This window comes from Chrysemys picta, chromosome 10 (assembly GCF_011386835.1).
Source record: "Chrysemys picta bellii isolate R12L10 chromosome 10, ASM1138683v2, whole genome shotgun sequence".
Lineage (NCBI taxonomy): Eukaryota > Metazoa > Chordata > Testudines > Emydidae > Chrysemys > Chrysemys picta.
In genome coordinates, this window is record NC_088800.1 from 17974492 (window position 1) to 17998692 (window position 24201).

At 44.4% G+C, this 24201-nt stretch overlaps 2 protein-coding genes across 4 annotated transcripts in view; one reads left to right on the forward strand and one right to left on the reverse strand.

Moving 5' to 3' along the window:
• SH3GL3 (SH3 domain containing GRB2 like 3, endophilin A3) overlaps positions 1–24201 on the reverse strand; it is an 88183-nt gene that overhangs the window by 52344 nt on the left and 11638 nt on the right. The window lies entirely within an intron of this gene.
• Positions 12881–15308, forward strand: LOC135973912 (myb/SANT-like DNA-binding domain-containing protein 2). Its single transcript, XM_065559354.1, has 2 exons — positions 12881–13807; positions 14788–15308. Exons 1-2 carry the CDS (start codon positions 13240–13242, stop codon positions 14811–14813), a joined length of 594 nt encoding a protein of 197 aa, XP_065415426.1. The 5' UTR covers positions 12881–13239; the 3' UTR covers positions 14814–15308.

The following is a 24201-nucleotide window of genomic DNA, read 5'->3' on the forward strand; positions in this document are numbered from 1 at the left end:
GGAAGCTGCAGGGGCAGTGCCTGAGGGTAGCAGCGTGCAGAGGCCCCCCGGCCCGCCCTGCCTAGGAGCCCCAGGTAAGCACTGCATCCCCCACACCTCCTCCCAGAGCCTGCATCCCCACCCCTTTCCCACACACACCCCTCCCAAACTCCCTCCCAGAGCCTGCAACCCCTTTCCACACACCTTCCTGCCCCCAAACTCCTTCCCAGAGCCTGCACCCCCAGCCCCACCCCAGAGCCTGCACCCAAACTCTGTCCCAGAGCCTGCACCCGTCAACCCCTCCTGCATCCCCACCCCCGGCCCGGAGCCTGCACCCAGCACCCAAACTCCATCCCAGAGACTGCACCCCCACCCCCTTCCCCACACACCCTCTCCTGCCCCCAAACTCCCTCCCAGAGCCTGCACCCAAACTCCATCTCAGAGCCTGCACCCCTCCTACACTCCTACCCCTTGCTCCATCCCAGAGCCTGCACCCCTCATCCCCTCCTACACCCTCACCCCCTGCCTGCATCCAGCACCCAAACTCCATCCCAGAGCCTGCACCCTAGACCCGCTCCCCCACCCAAACTCCCTCCCAGAGCCCAAATTCTCACCCCTTCTGCACCCAAACTCCTTCCCAAATCCTGCACCCCAATCCCATGCCCCAGCCCAGGGCCTGCACTTCAGCCCTCCTCCCCCCGACACAAACTCCCTCCCAGAGCCTTAGGCAGGTGGGCTCTGGGCATTCTGGGCATCACCAAAATTTCTACAAACCTGCTGCCCCTGGTCCTCATGTAGAGTCATATCATACGTATCAAATAATCACATTGAAATAAATTGGATTACTCATGAGTAATAGTCTCCTTGTTACAAACCGGTCCAGTAACCAGTAAAGTCACCATTCTGTTGTCAGTGGACCTAATCAAGCCCATAGGTCTGGGTAGAATCTAGTCACTAAAGTTCTTGTCCCGAATCAGGCTCCACAGAATTTACAAGGACCCTCGGGGGTATGACAGAAAGCTCACACTGAGACAGATATAGCCTTAAAGACTTTTTATTAAAAACAATAATAGTAAGTAAATGGTAAAATAATCAGAGTTACAAATTTACAGTTGTATTACTGCTATTCAAAAGATACATATGATAAAATAGTATTATATGCAACAACGCTTTGGTTAATATACTCACACCCTTCCTTGATAACCTTGTGGTAAGAGACACAGGACCAGCCTTGCAGTTCAGGTTTCTCAATTCTTGAGTGAGGGATGCAGTGCTTAGAAAAATCTAATGCTAAGAGCTATCAAAACTAAATTAGGGTTTACTTGACTAACTTAAACTTAAAATCAAAACCTAATAAACAAAACTAAGAATAAAACTTAGGGAAACCAAGCTTAGCCTAGTTCCCTTGAAACTTAAAGTTTAAGAAGAACAAGTACAGCCTATTAATAGTAGCAGTCATCATAGATAGATAGAATAGATAGAGAGAGTGGAGGAAGTAAGTGAGAATGGAGTACTCTATCGAGGTGGGTCACCTCTTTTATAGGGCAAAGTTCCAGAAATCCTTCCTCCTACGCCCAAATTTCATTCCTCACCCACAAAATGTTAGAGTACACTTACCCCATAGGCTAGTATGTATGTGCGTATTGATGACATGTACCTACGCACATATGTTTCCTTGTGGTGTATCTGTTAAGTCTGTGGGTACAACATTGAAAAACTCCTTATGCCATTCTCCATTGTCTATTAGTCTAGATAAAAGGTCATAGACATAGGCGTGGGTACTTATCTATTTAGTTAACAAGTTATAGGTCAACTTTACTTTCTGAGTAAACGGTCTTAATATAGATATGCTAACTTTGCCTTAGCTTAACATACAGGATTTGGCCTGTAGGTCTCTTGCATTACAGCCAAACTTACTTTAATATAGATCTATAAACCTATTACAATAAACCAAATACTTAAATCAGTGGTTCCCAAACTTGTTCCGCCGCTTGTGCGGGGAAAGCCCCTGGCGGGCCAGGCCAGTTTGTTTACCTGCCGCGTCCGCAGGTTCGGCCAATCGCAGTTCCCAGTGGCCGTGGTTTGCTGCTCCAGGCCAATGGGAGCTGCTGGAAGCAGCACGGGCTGAGGTACATGCTGGCCACCGTTTCCTGCAGCTCCCATTGGCCTGGAGCAGCAAACCGCGGCCACAGGGAGCCACGATCGGCCGAGCCTGTGGACACAGCAGGTAAACAAACTGGCCCGGCCCGCCAGGGGCTTTCCCCGCACAAGCAGCGGAACAAGTTTGGGAACCATTGACTTAAACTATAAGAAAAGATACATATTTGCAAGCAAGCAGGTTAGTCCTATAGGCTACAGGTTAAACAGGTTCAGCTAACTTTTATTTCTCCTTATTAATTCCAGTGACTTCCCACTCAGTTCTGCAGACTTTAGAGGAGCAGGTAATTCAGCTAGGCAGTTGTACTTTTCAGTTCTTATTATGTACTGTGAGCCTTTTGAGGTTCACCTGTCAGACCTGAAGAAGAGCTCTGTGTGACTCAAAAGCTTGTCTCTCTCACCAGCAGAAGTTGGTCCAATAAAAGATATTACTTCATCCACCTTGATAAGCTAAGCATGATTATGAAGAGAAAGAAGATGCATCAGGTCTGAAATGAAGCATGTGGGCATGCAGGCAGCATGCCACAGCATTTATTATGATGAATGAGAATTGAGAGGGAGAGTCCATGCTAAGCATGTAACATGGCACTACGTTTTCTGCATTTCTTTCAAATATCTTATTTAAAAGATAGAACAAATGGCCAATACTCTTCCGCTCCACAGAGAAGAGTTGGGTTTATGAAAACAGGGCAAGGGATTACACTGGGATTTATCATACTAAATATTTCCTTTTACGGGATACTAGAGCAACTACTGAAACAAAAATTCAGTTGGCAAGGACACAATTACAGGTTCTAACTCTCAACTCGGCCTTAAAACAAACTCTTCTTTTTGAGATGTACTTTGTACTTATAAGTGGGTTTTGCCTTTCTTCTGGCATCCTCTTATGTGTCCTTTAACGAAACTGAGAAGGACTGGTTTGGTGATATAACCACAATCCTCAACATTCATTTATTTAAGGTGAGTACCTCACTTAAAGCACATAGCGCTCTGCTCCTGTACACTCAAGGACGCTTCATATTATCTTCGTAACTCCTCCAACTCCTGCTTGACCTCAATCTCCCTGCATTAGAGAAGGCTCTCAACAGCCAGCTTGAAGCTTGTTTCTATGGACAGGAGCAAGCCATCATTAAGAGGTCCCTGAAGAGATTTAATTTTACCCGAAGAGTATCTAGAATAAGCTTTAAATATTCATTGCACTGAAGGATAAGGAGCACAGGTCTATATTACACATGCTACTAGGAGGGTGACCAAGTTGCTTCTCCAGGTTTCGGTTAGGGGGTCATGCATGGTGTTGCAAATACACTCATTAGATGGAAGGGAAGTCAGGTTTAGTTGCTTCTCAGAGAGAGTATGGTGGGGGGCCTGGGCTGTGTTGGTCAGCAGGTCCATCAACTGAGGGTCCAGATCTTGGAGACACCAGGCCCAGAAAGTTGTAGCAAGTTCAACAACTGGGTAAAGCAGGTTATACTGCATGAACATACCTTTGTCTCTGGTCATTTTGGAGGCATTTCTTAGTAATTTATCAGTTTCAGTTCCCTCTTGTTACCTTCTAGTCTCTTTACAAGTCTGTCCCTACCTAAGTCTCTGCTCTCATTTCATCCCACACCACCTTCAGATCCTCTATCCTAACTGCTCAGGATCTCCTTCTATGCTGCCCCTTACACCTAAACAGGTTCCACTTCCCATGGACCAAGCATTCTCTCTCTTCCCTCCTTCTTCAAAGGCCTGATCAATTGACCATTGAAGTCAACTGGAAGACTCTTGTTGACTTTAGTGCACAATGGATCAGGCCTCAAATGCCACCTTAAAACATACTCTATCTGCAAAGCCTTCATGTGTTGATCTCACCAATGTATCCCTATTTTCCTGTGTCTGCGGTGTTGTTGCTCCAGTTATTATATTCATTAATACCATTTAGACTGTAAGCTTTAAATTTAAAAAATTTGGGGGGAGGGATAGCTCAGTGGTTTGAGCATTGGCCTGCTAAACCCAGGGTTGTGAGTTCAATCCTTGAGGGGGCCACTTAGGGATCTGGGGCAAAATCAGTACTTGGTCCTGCTAGTGAAGGCAGGGGGCTGGACTCAATGACCTTTCAAGGTCCCTTCCAGTTCTAGGAGATGGGATATCTCCATAAATTTAATTTAAGATCAAATATTTTTACTGATTCAAAAAACCTAATGCTTTTCTGCACAGTAAAAATAATTGGGCACAACAGTAACCTAAAACCCTGTTTTTGAGACGCTTATCTCCTATATGTTGGTGCCTCACTGTCTAAAATAAATTAATATTACCTTACCTGCACAGTGTTTCTACATTTCTGTCATTGTCACAGGGCAGTTATCAATTCCTCCTCCATCTAGCAAGTATTCATGCTCTGTTTTGTCCTAGAAAAAAACTAGTAGATGCCAATCACAATTTTGAGAAGAAGAGCTTTATGAAAGCTTGAGAATTTCTCTCTCTCACCAATAGCAGTTGGTGCAATAAAAGAGATTACCTCACCCACCTTGTCTCTTTAGTATCCTGGAGCCAACATGGCCATAACAAGACTGCATGCAACATATTTTATTAGGACAGAGTGGCTAGTTCACATTTTAATGACTATACTATAGAATGCTAAAAGCACCTTGCTGAATTGGGGCCTGTACATGACAAAGGCTACAACTACAATACAAGCTAGGGGTGTGATTCCCAGCTCCTGCAGACATACTTGGGCTACCTCTCATTGAGCTAGCGCGAGTATAAGTAGTATAGCTGCAGTATCACAGGCAGTGCCAGTGGAGGCACGGCTTTGCCATGCTGAGCACCTACCCACTGGTTTCAGGTGGGTTTGTACTTAGCCATGCCACCGCTGTTGATGCCCATGCTAATGCCGTTACACTAATATTTATACTTGTGCTAGCTCTGTGAGATCTATAGTGAATATACCTACACGAGCGGGGAAATCACACTGCTAGCTCAGGGTGCAGACATAGGCTAACTTTAAGCCCATTGACTTCAGTTGGGCTATGCACATGCTTTAAGCTAGGTACATCGTTTTTTAGTACCTTGCTGAATCAAGGCCATAGTGATGTGCCAGTGTATTGCTGGGTATCTACCACAAATACGATGTGTAGCATTAAGTCTCACATGGACATTTCAGAGAGTTGTGATTAACCTGCAACATTTTTCTGCGTAAAGGAACATAAGCTGGATTTCAAATCAAAGAGTAAAAATAAAAATAAAAGACCTAGTTAATTAAACATGAAATATTACATAGCATATGAATCAGGGCCCATGTGTGTAATGGGTAACTAAAATACTTAACAGGTTTCAGAGTGGTAGCCATGTTAGTCTGTATCAGCCATAAAAATGTTGGCATACTGTGGGGCCATGCAGGTACCCATAGCAGTGCCACAGTATGCCAACATTTTTATGGCTGACTTAGAACAACGTTTCCTCACCTCTCGTCCCCTAACGCCCCTACTCTACTTGAGCTACATTGATGACATCTTCATCATCTGGACCCATGGAAAAGAAGCCCTTGAGGATTCCACCATGATTTCAACAATTTCCATCCCACCATCAACCTCAGCCTGGACCAGTTCACACAAGAGATCCACTTCCTGGACACTACAGTGCTAATAAGCGATGGTCACATAAACACCACCCTATACTGGAAACCTACTGACAGCTATACTTACCTACATGCCTCCAGCTTTCATCCAGACCACATCACACAATCCACTGTCTACAGCCAAGCTCTAAGATACAACCGCATTTGATCCAATCCCTCAGACAGAGACAAATACTTACAAGATCTCTATCAAGCATTCTTAAAACTACAATACCCACCTGCTGAAGTGAAGAAACAGATTCACAGAGCCAGAAGAATTCCCAGAAGTCACCTACTACAGGACAGGCCCAACAAAGAAAGTAACAGAATGCCACTAGCCGTCACCTTCAGCCCCCAACTAAAACCTCTCCAGCCATCATCAAGGATCTACAACCTATCCTGAAGGACAATCCCTCACTCTCACAGATCTTGGGAGACAGGTTTACAGACAGCCCCCCAACCTGAAACAAATATTCACCAGCAACCACATACCACACAACAAAACATCTAACCCAGGAACCTATCCTTGCAACAAAGCCCGTTGCCAACTCTGTCCACATATCTATTCAAGGGACACCATCATAGGACCTAATCACATCAGCCACACCATCAGAGGCTTGTTCACCTGCACATCTACCAATGTGATATATGCCATCATGTGCCAGCAATGCCCCTCTGCCATGTACATTGACCAAACCAGACAGTCTCTACGCAAAAGAATAAATGGACACAAATCAGATGTCAAGAATTAGAACATTCAAAAACCAGTCAGAGAACACTTCAACCTCCCTGGTCACTCAATTACAGACCTAAAAGTTGCAATTCTTCAACAAAAAAACTTCAAAAACAGACTCCAATGAGAAACTGCAGAACTAGAATTAATTTGCAAACTGGACACCATTAAATTAGGCTTGAATAAAGACTGGAAGTGGATGGGTCATTACACAAAGTAAAAACTATTTCCCCATGCTAATTTTCCCCCTACTGTTACTCACACCTTCTTGTCAACTGTTTTCTCCTGCTGATAATAGCCCACCTTAATTGACTAGTCTCGTTAGAGTTGGTATGACGACACCCACTTTTTCATGTTCTCTGTGTATATATATTTTCCTACTGTATTTTCCACTGCATGCATCCGATGAAGTGGGTTTTAGCCCATGAAAGCTTATGCCTAAATAAATTTGTTAGTCTCTAAGGTGCCACAAGTACTCCTTGTTCTTTTTGCTAAAATACTTAAAACATTTACATCGTAATTGATTCTTGAATGCACCTAACTGTAGTGCATTATTCATGAAAACCCAGTTTCCCTGCTGTGATTTTCATGGGCAAGGAGATTCCTATTTATTGGACAGCTTTCACAGAATATTAAAAGGCCATTTAAAATCAGCCCTGGTCTAATAGCACAGCTCAGCATATTTGTAAATAAAAATATATAAAGAAACAGAGAATGTTGGACCATATCCCAAGGACCTTGCTCACTCACTGTTTCTTCCTTTGGTTATTCCTCAGACACATTCCAATGCCAGTGTGTCCAGACCCTAAAGTCCTTTCACACTGTCTTTTCACATCTTACTGACTTCAGTGGGAACTTTGCCTGAGTAACGACTGAATAAAAGCTGAGTAGAGAGCAAATGATTTCACCCATTTGTGTGGAGGGGGCTAGTTTAATTCTGTTTTCCATAATGCCAAAGTAAATCAGGATCAACTTCTCTGAAGTCAGAGGAGTAATTCCAATGTAAATTTGATGTAACAGACAGCAGGACTGAGCCCTACATGTTTTATGTTGTGTTTTTCTGCACCAGTACCGTTCCGTTGGTAGTAGCAATGGTGGGAGGGCTACTGTGGACAAGATGCATACATTTCTAACACTGTCCTCTACCTCTCTGCTCAGAACTTATGAATTCCCTAGTGTAGACAAGGCCTAATTTAGTCTGTACTCCAGAACAGTAAACCCAGAGGGATGTTTTTTCAACACTGCAAATAATCAAGAGCGACATTTTTAATTTTGAAAGTCCCAGTGCAAGTGAACTTGTGCCCCCGGCATGCATTTATTTATTAAGCTGTAATAAGACACTTCTTGATAAAGATGTAGCTCAAAGGGATGATTTTATCACATCCATTTAAGTGATACTGTTGAAGAAATGTCTTCAAGATGGGCAGGTCCAATATGCCCAGATGAAGTGTCACACTTTCACCATGCGAGATTGTCAACTAAAATTAAATTAATTAAAAAAAAAAAAAAAAAAAACACATGCCCATGTAGCTTGGTCTGATTCTTAGTACAGCCTTTTAGTGTCTTTGGTTCTACAGAGCCAAATTCCATTGTAACTGCTATTTACAAGTAAATACAATGAATTAACTTGGCATTGAAAAAATCCTAGTTTTAGTTTTGACAGATTTTGAATTAATTTCTCTCTTTATTCAAACACTAATCCCCCAGTGCTATCCCAATATTCTATTCAGTGACAAGCAGCAAATTAATTCTGTGTGCATGAAAAATTGATAATCAGTTGACAAACTATCTGGCAACAAACTCTATTTATTGCTCTTCTAGAAAGTATTTCCTTCTTTAAAAAAAAAAAATCAAGAAATAGTTGTAAATGGCTTCATCCCTAAAGAAATAGCTTATTGATCCTCCACCCCACATAATCTGGTATTTTAAAATATTGCTTACTGTTTCAGCATTTATTTACCCTTTGAATTTTATTAATTCTCTTGCTAATTGTTTCTCATCCCCATTATTTTGGTTGAGGCAGCAGTACCTAGGTATAATTTCTTACTTTTTGAACAGGGCTGGCTTTAGGGTTTCTGCTGCTTTTAGGGTACTGGTAAAACACCCCTTACCTAACCTCTGTCACTCATACTGTTACTGAACATTCTACTGACACTAATATTTTGCTGCCCTAGGCAATGACCTGTTCTGCTACAATGAAAGAACCAACCCTGCCTTTAAATTATCAAGACTTCCTTGTCTGTTTTGCTTTTGAGTTCTTGAAGTCGCTTCGGTTTCTCTTTTAAAAATGGCTGGCCTTTTTTCAGAATCCAAAAATAACTTTTCAGTTCAAGGATACAATGTTCGACCAATAAAGCAGTGCTTCTTTCTGCTCTTGTGCCCTTTACAAAATAATTGACATAAGTTGTTTTATAGGCAAAGAGTTTGAAAATAAAAATCCAGATGAGAGGCTCTGACAGTAGCCCAATGCAATTCCCAGTGAAGTCAATGACAGTCTTACAGCTCCTCTGGCTTTAATGGGAGTTGGATGAGGGCCTTGGTGAATTGGGAAGGAACCTAGGATGTCTGCTCTCTGTACTGATGCCACCCAAAGGCTAATTACAGTTCTCATGTATTTAAAAAAAAAAAACCCTCCAGACTCAAATATTACTGTGACTGCTGAGGGTTCTATGCATTCCACAGCACAATTCAATAACAAAAACCCAAAACAAAACACAAGTAAACTTGCTGTTTGCATCACTGTCCCCGGTCCCACCTCAGCTGCTACTGTTGTGACTGCTATTGAGATGAGGAAGTCACTGCTTCTTCTTGCTTTACTTTATTGCTAAACCAAGCCCGTGGTTCAACTGTCACAACTTTGTTACATGCAATCCTGCACGCAGAAACATATGTATGCCTGGCTTGTGGCTCTTAAGCCTTAGCATGGGTGGTTCAGATCTGCATTGCCCAGCCAGGGTTCTGCTTCTCCATCCCTCTTTGCCTCCTTTTTCATATCCTGCTTTCAGGATGGGTGGGAATGGGTCCAGGAGCATGCAGTCCCTGATGTGGTGTGCCGCTTTTGTGCTGTGTGGGGGGTAGGAAAGATTCTTGTTTACTCCTCCACATCTGTGCAGCCAGGTGGGCCCATAGCATATAAGACACCCAGAGACTGATTTTCAAACAGTGACCTCTTTCTAGGTTTGTGAAAAGTTGTGTGTGAGAGCACCTAGGTACACACTTGGCAGCACTAATTCCTGAACAGGTGGACAAATGATTTTAACACCTGAGCATCCACCAACTGCACATGTAGCCAGGTAAAGCCTGATGCATGGACAAAGATGAAATCGTAATTGAGGCCTCTTTGAAAGGCAGCCCTGAAATGTGTTAGTGCAAGAGATCGAGAAGCATTTCAACCCCTGTGCGGGCACAATGCCTTGTAGTCAAAGATTCCTACTGAAGACCAGTGAGAGAAAGGGATAAATGTGCTTTGCTATAGAGCACAGCTGAAGGAATATAAAATAAGAACATTTAACCACAACTCAAGAGATCACTTAAATCTAAATCACTGGCGCTCACAAAACTGCTTCCAATGGGAATTTTATGATAGATATATTGTAGACACATAGTGAAGCCATGGATGCGGTCTTGTACATTCTGACCAAATAATAAGGTGATCAGAAAACATCTATGGAAATGAGCTCATCATTTATTAATAATCTTTACAACTTTAAGATAGTTCACAAACTGACTCATGAAGTGTTTTTGAGATTTCAAGAGTCTTTGTGGAAAAATAAATGAAAGAATTAAAAAAAAAAAACTGGGATCAGTCAACACCCAAGTCCCTTTGCTAAATCAGCTCATGGTATTTGTTTTAATATAAATTTGATTCCTGACCCAGACATCTATTCAAATATATTTTCAATGTCTGCTATACTTGCTTGGTATTCAATATTTTTGTGGAAGATGACAAAAATCATTCAATATTTGTCATTGTTCTTCATTAAGACTTTAAAAATGACATGTTAGTTTGAGTAATCCTTGCAGACAGCCTGAATGAATTAAATCTAAGCACATATTGCAATTTTTATGTGTACTGAATACTAGAAAGGCAAAAAAAAAAAAAAAAAGGCAGGCACAGGCAGGCTTCCTGCACAGCACTACCGACTCAACACGAATGATAAGCTATGTTGGAGAGTTGTAATTGTCAGACTTAAAATTAATTCACTTTATTAAAAAACTCCAAGACAATAGAAATGTAACTTACTTTCATGCAACTTAGAACAGTTAGACTGTATGGGTGTGTTAATCATAAGAATTACTCTAGTTTCATCTGTTAGAATACCAGAAACTGTTAGGGGAGTTATAGTTTTATTGCTTTGTGCATGTCAGAATACTTATTAAAAAACAAAAGGTTTCAGAGTAGCAGCCGTGTTAGTCTGTATCCGCAAAAAGAAGAACAGGAGGACTTGTGGCACCTTAGAGACTAACAAATTTATTAGAGCATAAGCTTTCGTGGACTACAGCCCACTCATGCATCCGAAGAAGTGGGCTGTAGTCCACGAAAGCTTATGCTCTAATAAATTTGTTAGTCTCTAAGGTGCCACAAGTCCTCCTGTTCTTCTTTTTATTAAAAAACAGTTCATTTGATACATTTAGCATGTTACATGAGAAACTGAACATATAAAAATACTCCATCCTGTAATGCAATGGCAATATCTTTAGGGTTGCTGTATGAATGAATTAAAAGATATGCCATGTGAATCGATTAAATTAGCCCTTTTTGCCACATCATTTCTCTTTTTGAACTGCTTGTCCACTAGATCCTTTTCAGACTCACTGCTTCCCAAGATACAGCCCCCTGTTCTGTATGTCTGGCCTACATTTCTGATTCCCAGATGCATAACTTTGCATGTGATTGTATTTAAACACATTTTGTTTGAATGAGCCCAGTATACCAAGTGAACCGCTCTGTATGGCTGCTCTGTCCTCATCAGTGTTTACCTTTCTGTCAATCTTTGTGTCATCTGCAAATTTTATTGGCATTCATTTCATATTTAATTCCAGATCATTGATGAAAATGTTGAATAGTGTCAGGCTTCGTACCAATCCATGCAGAACCCCACTAGAAACACCTCCATTCAATGATAATCCCCTACTGACAACTTTTTATAGTCTTTTTGTCAATTAGCCAGTTCTTAACCCAATTTACAAATGTCTTCTTTCTATTCATGCTACTAATATTAGTATTTACTCTGGCACTAAACCTCAAATAACTCAAAGAAAGGGGTTAAGCTTTCTGGTTATATATTTTAGCACACACAGGACAAATGTTCATAACTCAAAATATTCCAACTAATCTTCTTGTATTTTATGCTGAATCGCTGTGGAGTATTGCTAAGGACTGCTTAAAGGCTGCCATCTCTTCCCCCCTCTCTCTTCAGTGGTGACTGCAGATACTGGTGTAGTTATATCATATCTATAGTTTGTGGAGCATGTTGGGATCTTTAGATACAAAGTGTTATTTAAAAGAGAGCCACAAAGCTTAACTTTGGAGCCAAACTCCCCTGCAGTTTGGGAGCATTCTGAATGTGGGATTTTGGTTCAGGCCCACCTCTAATATATACAGCACTTATTTGTATCAAGATGTACATTACAAAGCCAAAATGTAACAAGTTAGTACCTCACCCACCTTGTCTCTCAGGCTATCTTTTATTGGAACAACTTCTGTTCAGACTTCACACCTGAAGAAGAGCTCTGTGGTACGTCTACATAGCAACTACATATTCATTGCTGGCCCATGGTAGCCAAGTCAGGATCACAGGGTGGGGCTGTTTCATTGCTGTGTAGATGTCTTGGATCGGGCTGGCCCCCATGCTCTAGCAAGACGTGAGCCCCACAAGCCTGAGTTTGTCCTCAACTACAAAGAGTGTAAATCACACCCTTCAAGGCTTGATCCAATAACCACTGAAATCAATGGGAGTTCTTTAACTAATTTCAGTTGGGTGTTGGGTAAGACCTTTGAATAGCTTTTAACATTTCCAAATATGAGCCATAATCTCTTTTTATAGATCGCAATTTTTTTTATTGTGGATAAGCAGCAGTTTCCGCCAATTCTTTTTACTAATTGAAAGTCCTCAAAGAGAAATACAAACTATAATATCAAAATGTATTGTTTGACTCTATAAAAATGGATCATCAAACCTCAAAGGATAACTACTAGTGAATTTATTAATGGCTTATGAACCATACAAAATATCTGAAGCTATAACTGGATTTAAAAAGTCAAGATACTTCACTTTAAAAAAAACTGGTAAGGACTATCCCTTTGAAGGGATAAAAGGTTACATTCCCACTGAATGTGCTGTAGGAAAATATACAATCAAAACTAGAAAAGATTAATTGATCTAGAAATATAGCTTGACTCCTAGGCCTGGTCTACACTAGGCGTTTATGTCGAAGTTAGCGCCGTTACATCGAATTAACCCTGCACCCGTCCACACTGCGATGCTATTTAGTTCGACATAGAGGTCTCTTTAATTCGACTTCTGTACTCCTCCCCGACGAGGGGAGTAGCGCTAAATTCGACATGGCCATGTCGAATTAGGCTAGGTGTGGATGGAAATCGACGCTAATAGCTCCGGGAGCTATCCCACAGTGCACCACTCTGTTGACGCTCTGGACAGCAGTACGAGCTCGGATGCTCTGACCAGCCACACAGGAAAAGCCCCGGGAAAATTTGAATTTGAATCTCATTTCCTGTCTGGACATCGTGGAGATCACAGCAGCACTGGCAACGATGCAGAGCTCTCCAGCAGTGATGGCCGTGCAGTCTGTGAATAGAAAGAGGGCCCCAGCATGGACTGATCGGGAAGTCTTGGATCTCATCGCTGTGTGGGGCGATGAGTCCGTGCTTTCTGAGTTGCGCTCCAAGAAACGGAATGCAAAGATCTATGAGAAGATCTCTAAAGACATGTCAGAGAGAGGATACAGCCGGGATGCAACGCAGTGCCGCGTGAAAATCAAGGAGCTGAGACAAGGCTACCAGAAGACCAAAGAGGCAAACAGACGCTCCGGATCCCATCCCCAGACATCCCGTTTCTACGAGGCACTGCATTCCATCCTCGGTGCGGTCGCCACCACTACCCCACCAGTGACCGAGGATGGGATAGTGTCCACGGCCGGTTCCTCGGACATGTTAGGGGACGGGGAAGATGAGGAAGGAGATGAGGAGGGCGAGGCAGTCGGCAGCGCTCACAACGCTGATTTCCCCGACAGCCAGGATCTCTTCATCACCCTTACAGAGATCCCCTACCAAGCGTCCCCAGCCATTACCCCGGACACAGAATCTGGGGAAGGATCAGCCAGTAAGTGTTGTAAACATCTAAACATTTACTTTTAACAGAACAGGAATATTAACAATTAAAAGAATGGGTTGTTCATGATTACTTTGCCCTAGGCGCTTAACGGTTCAGTCATGGGCAGTGCAAGTTTTGAAAAAAAAATCTAGCAATGTCCGGTTTTCCGTGATTGTCCTGCCCAAGCCACTCTACTGTTTAGTCCCTGCTACTGCAGCTACAGTAAAATGCGGTCTATATGTCCGGGGATAGAGCAGTAATCCTCCTGGGACATCTCGATGAAGCTCTCCTGGAGGTAATTGTAAAGCCGTTGCATGAGGTTCCTGGGGAGAGCGGCCTTATTGGGTCCTCCGAAGTACGACACGTTGCCGCGCCACGAGACTATCAAGTACTCGGGAATCATTGCTCTGCACAGCAGGGCGGCATACGGCCCTGGTCTTTGGAGGCTTTCTCTCTCGCTCTCAGAGATCCTCATCAGGGTGATGTCGCCCAGGGTGACCTGCTTTGAATTAGGTAGGGGAATGTTAGTGTTGGGACTGCTTTCCCGTTCCTTGACAGAACTGTAACCGCTGGTTTGCAGCCACGCGGTGGAGGCGGGAGAGGGGCAGCCGAAAGGGATCGTTCCCGGGGACAGCCGCGAGGGGGTGGGACAGGGGCAGAGTTCCCGCTTGCCGGATTGCTGACAGCAGGGACTGACATTGCTTTAAATGTGAAATGAGGCCAGTGGTAATATAAAAGTTTTAAACTGCCACAAGTGTACGGCTTACCATGTCTGCCTGCAACAGAAATTCCGTTGTGCTGCCCCGCTTCTCAAATGTGCTGTGCAAGACCCCAGGCACTGAATGCGAAGGCCGAGAATTCGACCTTGTGCTGAGTGCGCATGTGATAGGTGCTGTGCATGGTCTTGTTCACAGAGAAAGACTATGTTCTTTGTTCACAACTACATTTATCTTTCTGAGGAATTCACTCCCTTTTTCCCATTTCCACAGCCCCATCTGCGACTGTCTCAACCTAGCCTGGCATCACACTCCCAGAGGCTAGCGCAGATTAGGCGTAGGAAGAAGAGGACACGGGAGGACATGTTCTCTGAGCTTATGGCCTGTTCCCGAGCCCAGGCAGCACAGCAGACCCAGTGGCGGGAGAACTTGACCCAAATGCACCAAGCAAACATGGATCGGGAGGAGAGGTGGCGGCAGGAAGACCAGCAGGCGACTCAAACGCTGCTTGGACTACTGAGGGAGCAAACAGACACGCTCCGGCGCCTTGTGGATGTTCTGCAGGAACGGAGGCAGGAGGACAGAGCCCCGCTGCAGTCTATCTCTAACCGCCCTCCCCCGCCACCAAGTCCCATACCCACCTCACCCAAAGTGCAAAGAAGGAGAGGCTGCAGAGTCCGTGCTAACTCTCACTCCACCCCTGCAGAGAGCTCTAGTAGCAGAAGGCTCTCATTCCCCAAAATTTGAAAAGTTCTTTCCTTCCCGCCTGACACAAGGCCCCGTCCAAGTTTCACCTCCCAGATCCATGTGTAGTTGATAATAAAAAATACGTTTCTGTTAACTACTGTTTCAATCACGTTCTTTTGGAGGAGGAGGGGAAAGGGGGTTGGTAATTGGACAGGACAGTCACCTTTGGCAGGGTACATAGGCGGGGGCAGGTACAGCAGCAGGGCACATACACAGTGCAGTGATGCAGTGACTAGTTACCCTGGTTAGTCTGGGAGGTGGTTTTCATGTTATGTGGTGGGGGGTGGGTTGCTCTGTGACTCTGTGGCAGGGGAGGGCAGTTACAGATCTTAAGCGGCGGTCCTTATGCAGGATCACAGAGCCACGCAGCAGGGGATCTGTAACCGTCCTCCCCCTGCCACAAAGTCACATAGCCCCCCCATACACACAGTCCCGATCAGGAGGGGTGACAGGCTCCGTTGAAACAACCATCCCACCGCAGCGGAGCCTGTCAATCCTTGAGTTTAGAAGCTTCATTCGCGTCACTACACTACACCCGCTCCGCACCACAGTCTGCATCCCAGTTTTAAAAAATTCCCGCGAAAACAGTATTAAAGAAAACGGTGTGCATTAACAAAGTTGAACTATTTTTATTTCGAAACGTGTGTTGGAAGAGGGGTGAAGGGGGTATGTAACTGGATAGGATATTCAACATTAACTGGGTAAAGAAATGGGGGCAGGTTCAGCTTCTCTGTACACAAACTTGAAAGTCACAGGTTACCCTGCTCACTCAGGAACTTAGCTTTCAAAGCCTCCCAGATGCACAGCGCTTCCCGCTGGTCTCTTCTAATCGCCCGGCTGTCTGGCTGTGCGTAATCAGCAGCCAGGCTATTTTCCTCAACCTCCCACCCCGCCATAAAGGTCTCCCCCTTGCTCTCACAGAGATTGTGGAGCACACAGCAAGCTGCTATAACAATGGGGATATTGGTTTCGCTGAGATCACAGCGAGTCAGTAAGCTTCTCCATCTCCCCTTGAGACGGCCAAAAGCACACTCCACCACCATTCTGCACTTGCTCAGCCGGTAGTTGAAGAGTTCCTTTTCACTGTCCAGGGCGCCAGTATAGGGCTTCATGAGCCAGGGCATTAGCGGGTAGGCTGGGTCCCCGAGAATGACAATAGGCATCTCCACATCCCCAACAGTTAGTTTGTGGTCCAGGAAGTAAATACCTTGCTGCAGCCGTCTAAACAGACCAGAGTTCCTGAAAACACGAGCGTCATGAACCTTGCCCGGCCATCCCACGTAGATGTTGGTAAAACGTCCCCTGTGGTCCACCAGTGCTTGCAGCACCATGGAAAAGTAGCCCTTTCGGTTAATGTACTGGGTGGCCTGGTGGTCCGGGGCCAGGATAGGGATGTGAGTTCCATCTATGGCCCCACCGCAGTTTGGGAATCCCATCGCTGCGAAGCCATCTATGATCGCCTCCACGTTTCCCAGGGTCACTACCTTTGGCAGCAGTACATCAACGATTGCCTTCGCTACTTGCATCACAACAACCCCCACGGTAGATTTGCCCACCCCAAACTGGTTCGAGACTGACCGGTAGCTGTCTGGCGTTGCAAGCTTCCAGAGGGCTATGGCCACTCACTTCTGGACAGTCAGTGCAGCTCGCAACCGGGTGTCATTGCGCTTCAGGGCAGGGGACAGCAACTCACAAAGTTCCAGGAAAGTTCCCTTCCGCATGCGAAAGTTTCGCAGCCACTGGGATTCATCCCAGACCTGCAGCACTATGCGGTCCCACCACTCAGTGCTTGTTTCCCGTGCCCAGAATCGCCGTTCCACGGCATCAACATGACCCATTGCCACCGTGATGTCCTCGGCGCTGGGTCCCGTGCTTTCTGAGAGGTCTGTGCTACTCTCAGACTTCAGGCCATCACCGCGATGCCCTAGCCTCCTCGCCTGACTTTTCTGCATCTGCCTCAGGGAAACCTGTATGATAAGCTGCGAGGCGTTGAGAGCGGCCACAACTGCAGCGATGGTCGCAGCGTGCTCCATGCTCGCAGTGCTGTGGCGTCCGCACTGTCAATGACTGGAAAAGTGCGCGAACTGATTTCCCGCCGGCGCTTTCAGGGAGGGAGGGCGGGACTGATGGACGGATGACGACACTTATCCAAAAGCACCCTGGACACATTTTGTTATCCAGAAGGCTTTTGTGGCTACACCCAGAATTCCAATGGGCAGAGGGGACTGCGGGAACTGTGGGATAGCTGACCACAGTGCACCGCTTCGAATGTCGACGCTTTCACCGTTAGTGTGGACTCACAAAGTCGAATTACTGTCCTTAGTGTGGACACACACGTTCGACTTTGCAATATCGATTCCAAAAATTCGATGCAAGTAAAATCGAACTACTCTCGTAGTGTAGACAAGGCCCTAGAGTAATCAAAATAGAGATAATTGGTGGAAAGACTTTGCATGAATCTCTATAAAAATAAAGTATTTGAGGGCAGAGAAAACTGGGGGCAATTACCTTATAAAATGGAATGATGATTGGAAGAGCAAATAGGCTAGACAGCATGTTAAGGAGGTATAAAGGGCTCACAGCTAGAAAAACAAGCAAAGTAACTAATGACAATAAGCCAGCTTCTAACACAGAAGTATCATTAAGGCTGCCAATTTTGCATCATTTTTCACTTTACTCCAATTAATGTATATTGTATTGTCCCAGAGAACTCTGTGACAAAACAGGCCTTATAATTAAGCATTGCAACCTGTTGTAGCATTGGGTATGTGAGAGAATTTTATCTTAAAGAGTCACTAAAACAAAACCAAGGAGACACAGTCCTCTTCAGTTTTGCCCCTCAGAGGAAGGCAAAAAGAAAACTGCATTTTCTAATGTATATATACAGACACTTGTAACATCAACTGACAAAACTGCGTGCTTTTGTTGGTCTACAATCTGGAACTTTGGCAAATTCATTCATTTTAAGCCACTGAATACATGAGAAAATCTGAAACCTGAAATTCTATCAACTGCTTGGGACTTTGGGGCGTGGGGTAGAATTGACTGTGAAATCCTTAACAAAACATATCCACCACAATCTCTCCACTACCCAGAAGACAGTCCCTAACACAACATAGTGATCAAACCAACAGACAAAGAGGGTGCCATCATCTCAATCATGATGACTATGTCAACAAGGCCAACCAACAACTCCTCAAAACCACATACTATAAACAAACTTAAAGAAGATCCCACACTACAATTCACACAGGAATTTAAGGACATAATCAAATTCTTCCCCAAACAACTCCAAGAGAAACTCTACAATTTCATGCCCCAGTGGCCTAATGGATAAGATGTTGGCTTCCTAAGCCAGAGATTGTGGGTTCAAGTTCCATCTGGGGTGAAAAACTCCTTAATTGGGGAAGAGGGATAGCTCGGTGGTTTCAGCATTGGCCTGCTAAACCCAGGGTTGAGAGTTCAATCCTTGAGGGGGCCATTTAGGGATCTGGGGCAAAAATCTGTCTGGGGATTGGTCTTGCTTTGAGCAGGGGGTTGGACTAGATGACCTCCTGAGGTCCCTTCCAACCATATGATTCTATGAATCCACCCCAGGTATCTTCAACATGCTTCCCAAGATATGCAACCCAGGCAGCCCTCATATCTGGCCATGGCATTCTTACTGCAGGAATGTCAGGACTCATAGAAGCCATCCTCAAAACACTCACCACACAAAGGACCAGTTTCCTCCAGAAGACAGTTAATTTCCTCCAAAAACTGTGCAACACTAACAACCTCCCTCAGGACACCTCCTTGCCACCATGGACATCACACCTCCCTATATGCCAACATCCCTCACCATGATGGCAGCACTGCCTGCCTCAAATATCTACAAGATAAAGGACACTGCTCAGAAATCCTCTCCAAACTCATCCATTTCATCCTCACCCATAACAATTTTACATTTAACAACAAACACTTTATCCACCATGGGAACAGCCATGGGTTCTAGGATGGCTCCTCAATAAGCCAACCTTTTCATGGACCACCTCGAGAAAGAATTTCTGAACAAATGTGCCACAAAACTAGTGATATACCTGAAATGCCTCAATGATATTTTCGGTCTATGGATAGGTGACCTAGACTCCCTCATAGATTTCCATCACAACTTCAACCACCACCATCCATCGCTCAAATTCTCTCTGGAGCACTCCCACACCAACATGAACTTCCTGGACACAATGGAATGCTTCAACAATGGAATGCTATATATGACTATATACAAGAAACCCAAAGATCATCACACTTACCTCCACAGATCCAGTAATCAGGTCAGATACACCAAGAAATGTTATTTATAGCGCGATACTCAGATACTACAGAATATGCTCACAAGGAGGAGGAGCAAAACAAATATTTGGAATAAGAAGGCACAGACACAGAGGGCCAATTCTGACTAGAGAAAGCATGCACTAGAGAAATTCACATTTCACTCTGTGTGTCTTCTGTTGCATTTTCCTCAGAAATTGAGATTTCTGCCCATTTATTTTTTCCTTGCCTAATTCAATAGCCTGAGTTTCCCAGTGATGATAACCTTGGCAATATTCCTGAGTATGTTTCCAAGCAACTGCAAGAAGTGGAGTTAGATTCTAACTGATCCTGGAACATCTTTAATTTGATGATAAAGTAGAGCATTACCCATTGAGTTCTTAGTCTCCAATATTCATCTGAACATGTGCCACTATTTTATTTGAATGACAGATTCATGCTGGATTACAAGGAACTCTTATAAAAGAGGCTACAATACCACTTAATATGAGTGCATTAGGATTAGTGACAGTATAGGGAATAGGAAACTAATTTATTTTGATGGTGCATTAAAATTAAGGCTTAAATAAAAATACTCCTCTTCCTCCCACTCAACCAAACACAGAGAGAAAATAGCCTTCAGATTCCTTTCAGTCAACTTTGTATTGATATTTTTTTAACCCTAAAGCTGCAAATCAATGTCACTTGTGTTTCTATGCCTGTCTTTCCAACTACACGCCATTAATTTAATAAGAAGGGGAAATGAAACACTGAGGAGAGAGGCATGGAGATTCAGGCTAGCATGAATGTAAATTACATAATAAGAGGGGCGAAGTTCCATTGAGTTGCAGCATTGTAACTGACAGCAGATCTTGGCCATAGCATGTGTGTGTTGGGGCTGCAGGGAAGGGTGAGAAAAATGCCAATTTTTTGCTATTTTGTTTGGTTTTACTATATTTCATACTTTTTGCACAGCTATCTAGTTTGAATCAGCTAATGTTCTTAGTATTTTGCTTAGAAAATTATAGTAAGTGAGGAATATTTAGCTTTTGAAAGATCACAAAATGAGAAGCTAGCAAACTTTGTGCTGAGTAAATTCTGAGAGTCAGATTCTCTCCACGTTTACAACAACACACTTCTATTGACTTCTGTGGGATTTACACCACTGCAAAGGACAGCAAAATTTGACCTGTTTTCTTTTAAAATCTTATCATGACTTTCTTAGGAAGGGATTTCTAGATAGCAAAATGAAACTGCTAGTGCTGAAGTGGATGAAAAGTTCTAGGTTTTGATTAATAATTTACTTTACTCTTTACTGTGATAGAAGCCAGACTGAGAAGTGTTATATCCTCTTCTGGAGATAGAAAACAAGTGCGTACTGGTGGCATTCTGTGACTTAGGAGACAGTGAGACCACCTTTCAAAGTTCTGTTTCTACTTCTACCAACAGGAAAATAAAGAACAAGTATAGAATTGTGAATGGGAGCAACAACCTGAGACAGATCTCCTATATAATTAGATAGATTCTGGTTAATCACTACCTGAAAATCCTAGCTCTTAAATTGTCACTTGACAGTAATAGAATCATTTTAAAATCAGAAATGTTAAAGGAAAGGGCCAAATTCATCCCTGCTGTAATTCTGATTAAATCAATGCAATGATACCAGCAACAAATTTGGCCCAAAATATTTATATGAAGGTCATACCCACAGTTTTATGCCAACCAGCAACTGCATGCAAAATTTAATGAAGGGAGTGGGGAAATATACTGAGTGGTGGATTGTACCTTTCTACGCTGACCCAAATCCCATTTAAGTCAGAAGGCAGTATTTCTAACTGAAGGGCACTGGATTTGGAGTAAAGACACAATAAATCTAATACTGACTTTGCCACTGACATGCCATATGACCTTGAACAAGTCACTTCACTGCCATGTACCTAAATTTTCCCATCTGTAAAATGGGAACAATGATACTACCTTCCTTTGTAAAGCACTTTGAAATCTATGGAAGGAAAGGGCTAGTTAAGAACTATTATTATTATTAAGCACTGCTTATATTAGAGTCATAATAGTCTATTTCATTAAGCTTCAACAAAGAGAAGAGGAAAATTTCCCTTCCTTTTGGCTATAAATCTCTAATACAAACATGTACACAAAGATCACGGAAACTGTCGTTCATGGGAAAAAACCCTAGATTTCATATAAGGTCATAGCCTCCATACTTAGTCACAGTTATACTCTCTTCCTAACTAGATTAATGTCACTACAGTGATGGCTCTTTTGTACGTTTCATTAACCTAGGTACAATATAAAAAAATATAGTTTAATGTAGTACGGAAACAGAACTTATTCTCATCAGAGACTCAAAGCCCTGTTCTTTGGAAAGGCAGCATGCAAGGCCAAGTTATTTTTGTGTTTCACTTACACTGCTGTTGATAATTGAGATACTTTAAGAAATTAAAGGATATATGCTCACATCAATGCATATGAGTAACTGATATTAACTTTAGTAAAAATGTGTATGATGATAGTAGTATAAGGGCCCTACCATCAATCAAACCCTAACCCCGCCCCTTGACCCCCTTGGCCCCTCCCATCTGTCACCGGAAGTCCCACCCCAAGGGGTATTACTTCCGGGGTCAAGGTGCCACCTGGCCGGAAGCTAGGTGTGTCATGTGACCCCTCTAAGAACTCCTCCCACCACCCTCTACCAATCAGGAGGGGTTTTGTCCCGATAGGACCGCCCCGAGAGGAGATTTTGACCAATTAGGGTGACTTCCGGGGCGGGGTGACCCGTCCGGAAGCGGGTCGTGTGACCCCTCTAAGAACTCCTCCCACCAACCTCTACCAATCAGGAGGGGTTTTGTCCCGATAGGACCGCCCCGAGAGGAGATTTTGACCAATCAGGGGGACTTCTGGGGCGGGGTGACCCGTCCGGAAGTGGGTCGTGTGACCCCTCTAAGAACTCCTCCCACTGCCCTCTACCAACTAGGAGGGGTTTTGTGCCAAAAGGACCGCCCGAGAGGAGATTTTGACCAATTAGGGAGACTTTTGGGTTGGGGTGACCCCTCCGAAAGGGAGTTGTGTGACCCCGCTAAGAACGCCCCAAGGCCCTCCGCCAATCAGAGTGCAGCACCATTACCCCATAAGTCCCAGCGCCAGACAGAGGAGGCGGCCATCTCTTACCAAGGACACCTGCTTTCGAAAGCGCGGAAAGGCTGCGGAGAGGAAACATGGCCTCCTTTACCACTCCCGTGAGAACTTCGGACTTTGTTTTAGCCCCGAGGCTCTTTGACCGTCCGCGGAGAAAGCGCTACATCAGCGACAGTTCCGAGGAGGAGGGAGCGACCGAGGGGAGCCCTTTGGCCCAGCCGTTGATGGATACGCCGGAACCCGACCCCGAAACCCTTGTGAGGCAGACCGGTGAGCGTGACGGCCTCTCTTTGTCCACCCCCTTAGAGGTGGAAGGCGATCGTGGCTCGGGGGAGTCACAGGCGGACAAAGCAAACGGAAAAGACGGCGCTCAGGTAAATGAATGCTTAAGAAGCGGCGGTCAAAGAGCCTCGGGGCTAAAACAAAGTCCGAAGTTCTCACGGGAGTGGTAAAGGAGGCCATGTTTCCTCTCCGCAGCCTTTCCGCGCTTTCGAAAGCAGGTGTCCTTGGTAAGAGATGGCCGCCTCCTCTGTCTGGCGCTGGGACTTATGGGGTAATGGTGCTGCACTCTGATTGGCGGAGGGCCTTGGGGCGTTCTTAGCGGGGTCACACAACTCCCTTTCGGAGGGGTCACCCCAACCCAAAAGTCTCCCTAATTGGTCAAAATCTCCTCTCGGGCGGTCCTTTTGGCACAAAACCCCTCCTAGTTGGTAGAGGGCAGTGGGAGGAGTTCTTAGAGGGGTCACACGACCCACTTCCGGACGGGTCACCCCGCCCCAGAAGTCCCCCTGATTGGTCAAAATCTCCTCTCGGGGCGGTCCTATCGGGACAAAACCCCTCCTGATTGGTAGAGGTTGGTGGGAGGAGTTCTTAGAGGGGTCACACGACCCGCTTCCGGACGGGTCACCCCGCCCCGGAAGTCACCCTAATTGGTCAAAATCTCCTCTCGGGGCGGTCCTATCGGGACAAAACCCCTCCTGATTGGTAGAGGGTGGTGGGAGGAGTTCTTAGAGGGGTCACATGACACACCTAGCTTCCGGCCAGGTGGCACCTTGACCCCGGAAGTAATACCCCTTGGGGTGGGACTTCCGGTGACAGATGGGAGGGGCCAAGGGGGTCAAGGGGCGGGGTTAGGGTTTGATTGATGGTAGGGCCCTTATACTACTGATGATGAGAGAACAGGGCTGTATAGTGTAGAATTCAACATACAATGTGACAACACTCAACAGTCCACTTTCTAATAGGGCCTGTTAAAAGTGTTATAAAAAAAAAAAAAGTATCTTGTGCCCTTCATCTCCCAATTTTCTAAATGTTAAACCATAAGAGATCTCCAGAAGTGGCTTCATTTCTGTGGTGTGTGTGCACCCATGAGATCCATTTATAAGAAGAATGGTACAGAATACGGAGTTATCCTGTCCTAATATACAAACATGAAAGTGGTATTAATAGAAGAATAATTTTAACAACACAATTACAAATCAAGGCAGCAATTTTGTT

Bases quoted from the DNA above. Each gene is read 5' to 3' on its own strand.
- LOC135973912 (XM_065559354.1), top strand. From the start codon at position 13,240: ATGCAGAGCTCTCCAGCAGTGATGGCCGTGCAGTCTGTGAATAGAAAG. The intron at 13,808-14,787 runs GTAAGTGTTGTA...CCATTTCCACAG, and splicing joins ATCTGGGGAAGGATCAGCCA to CCCCATCTGCGACTGTCTCA.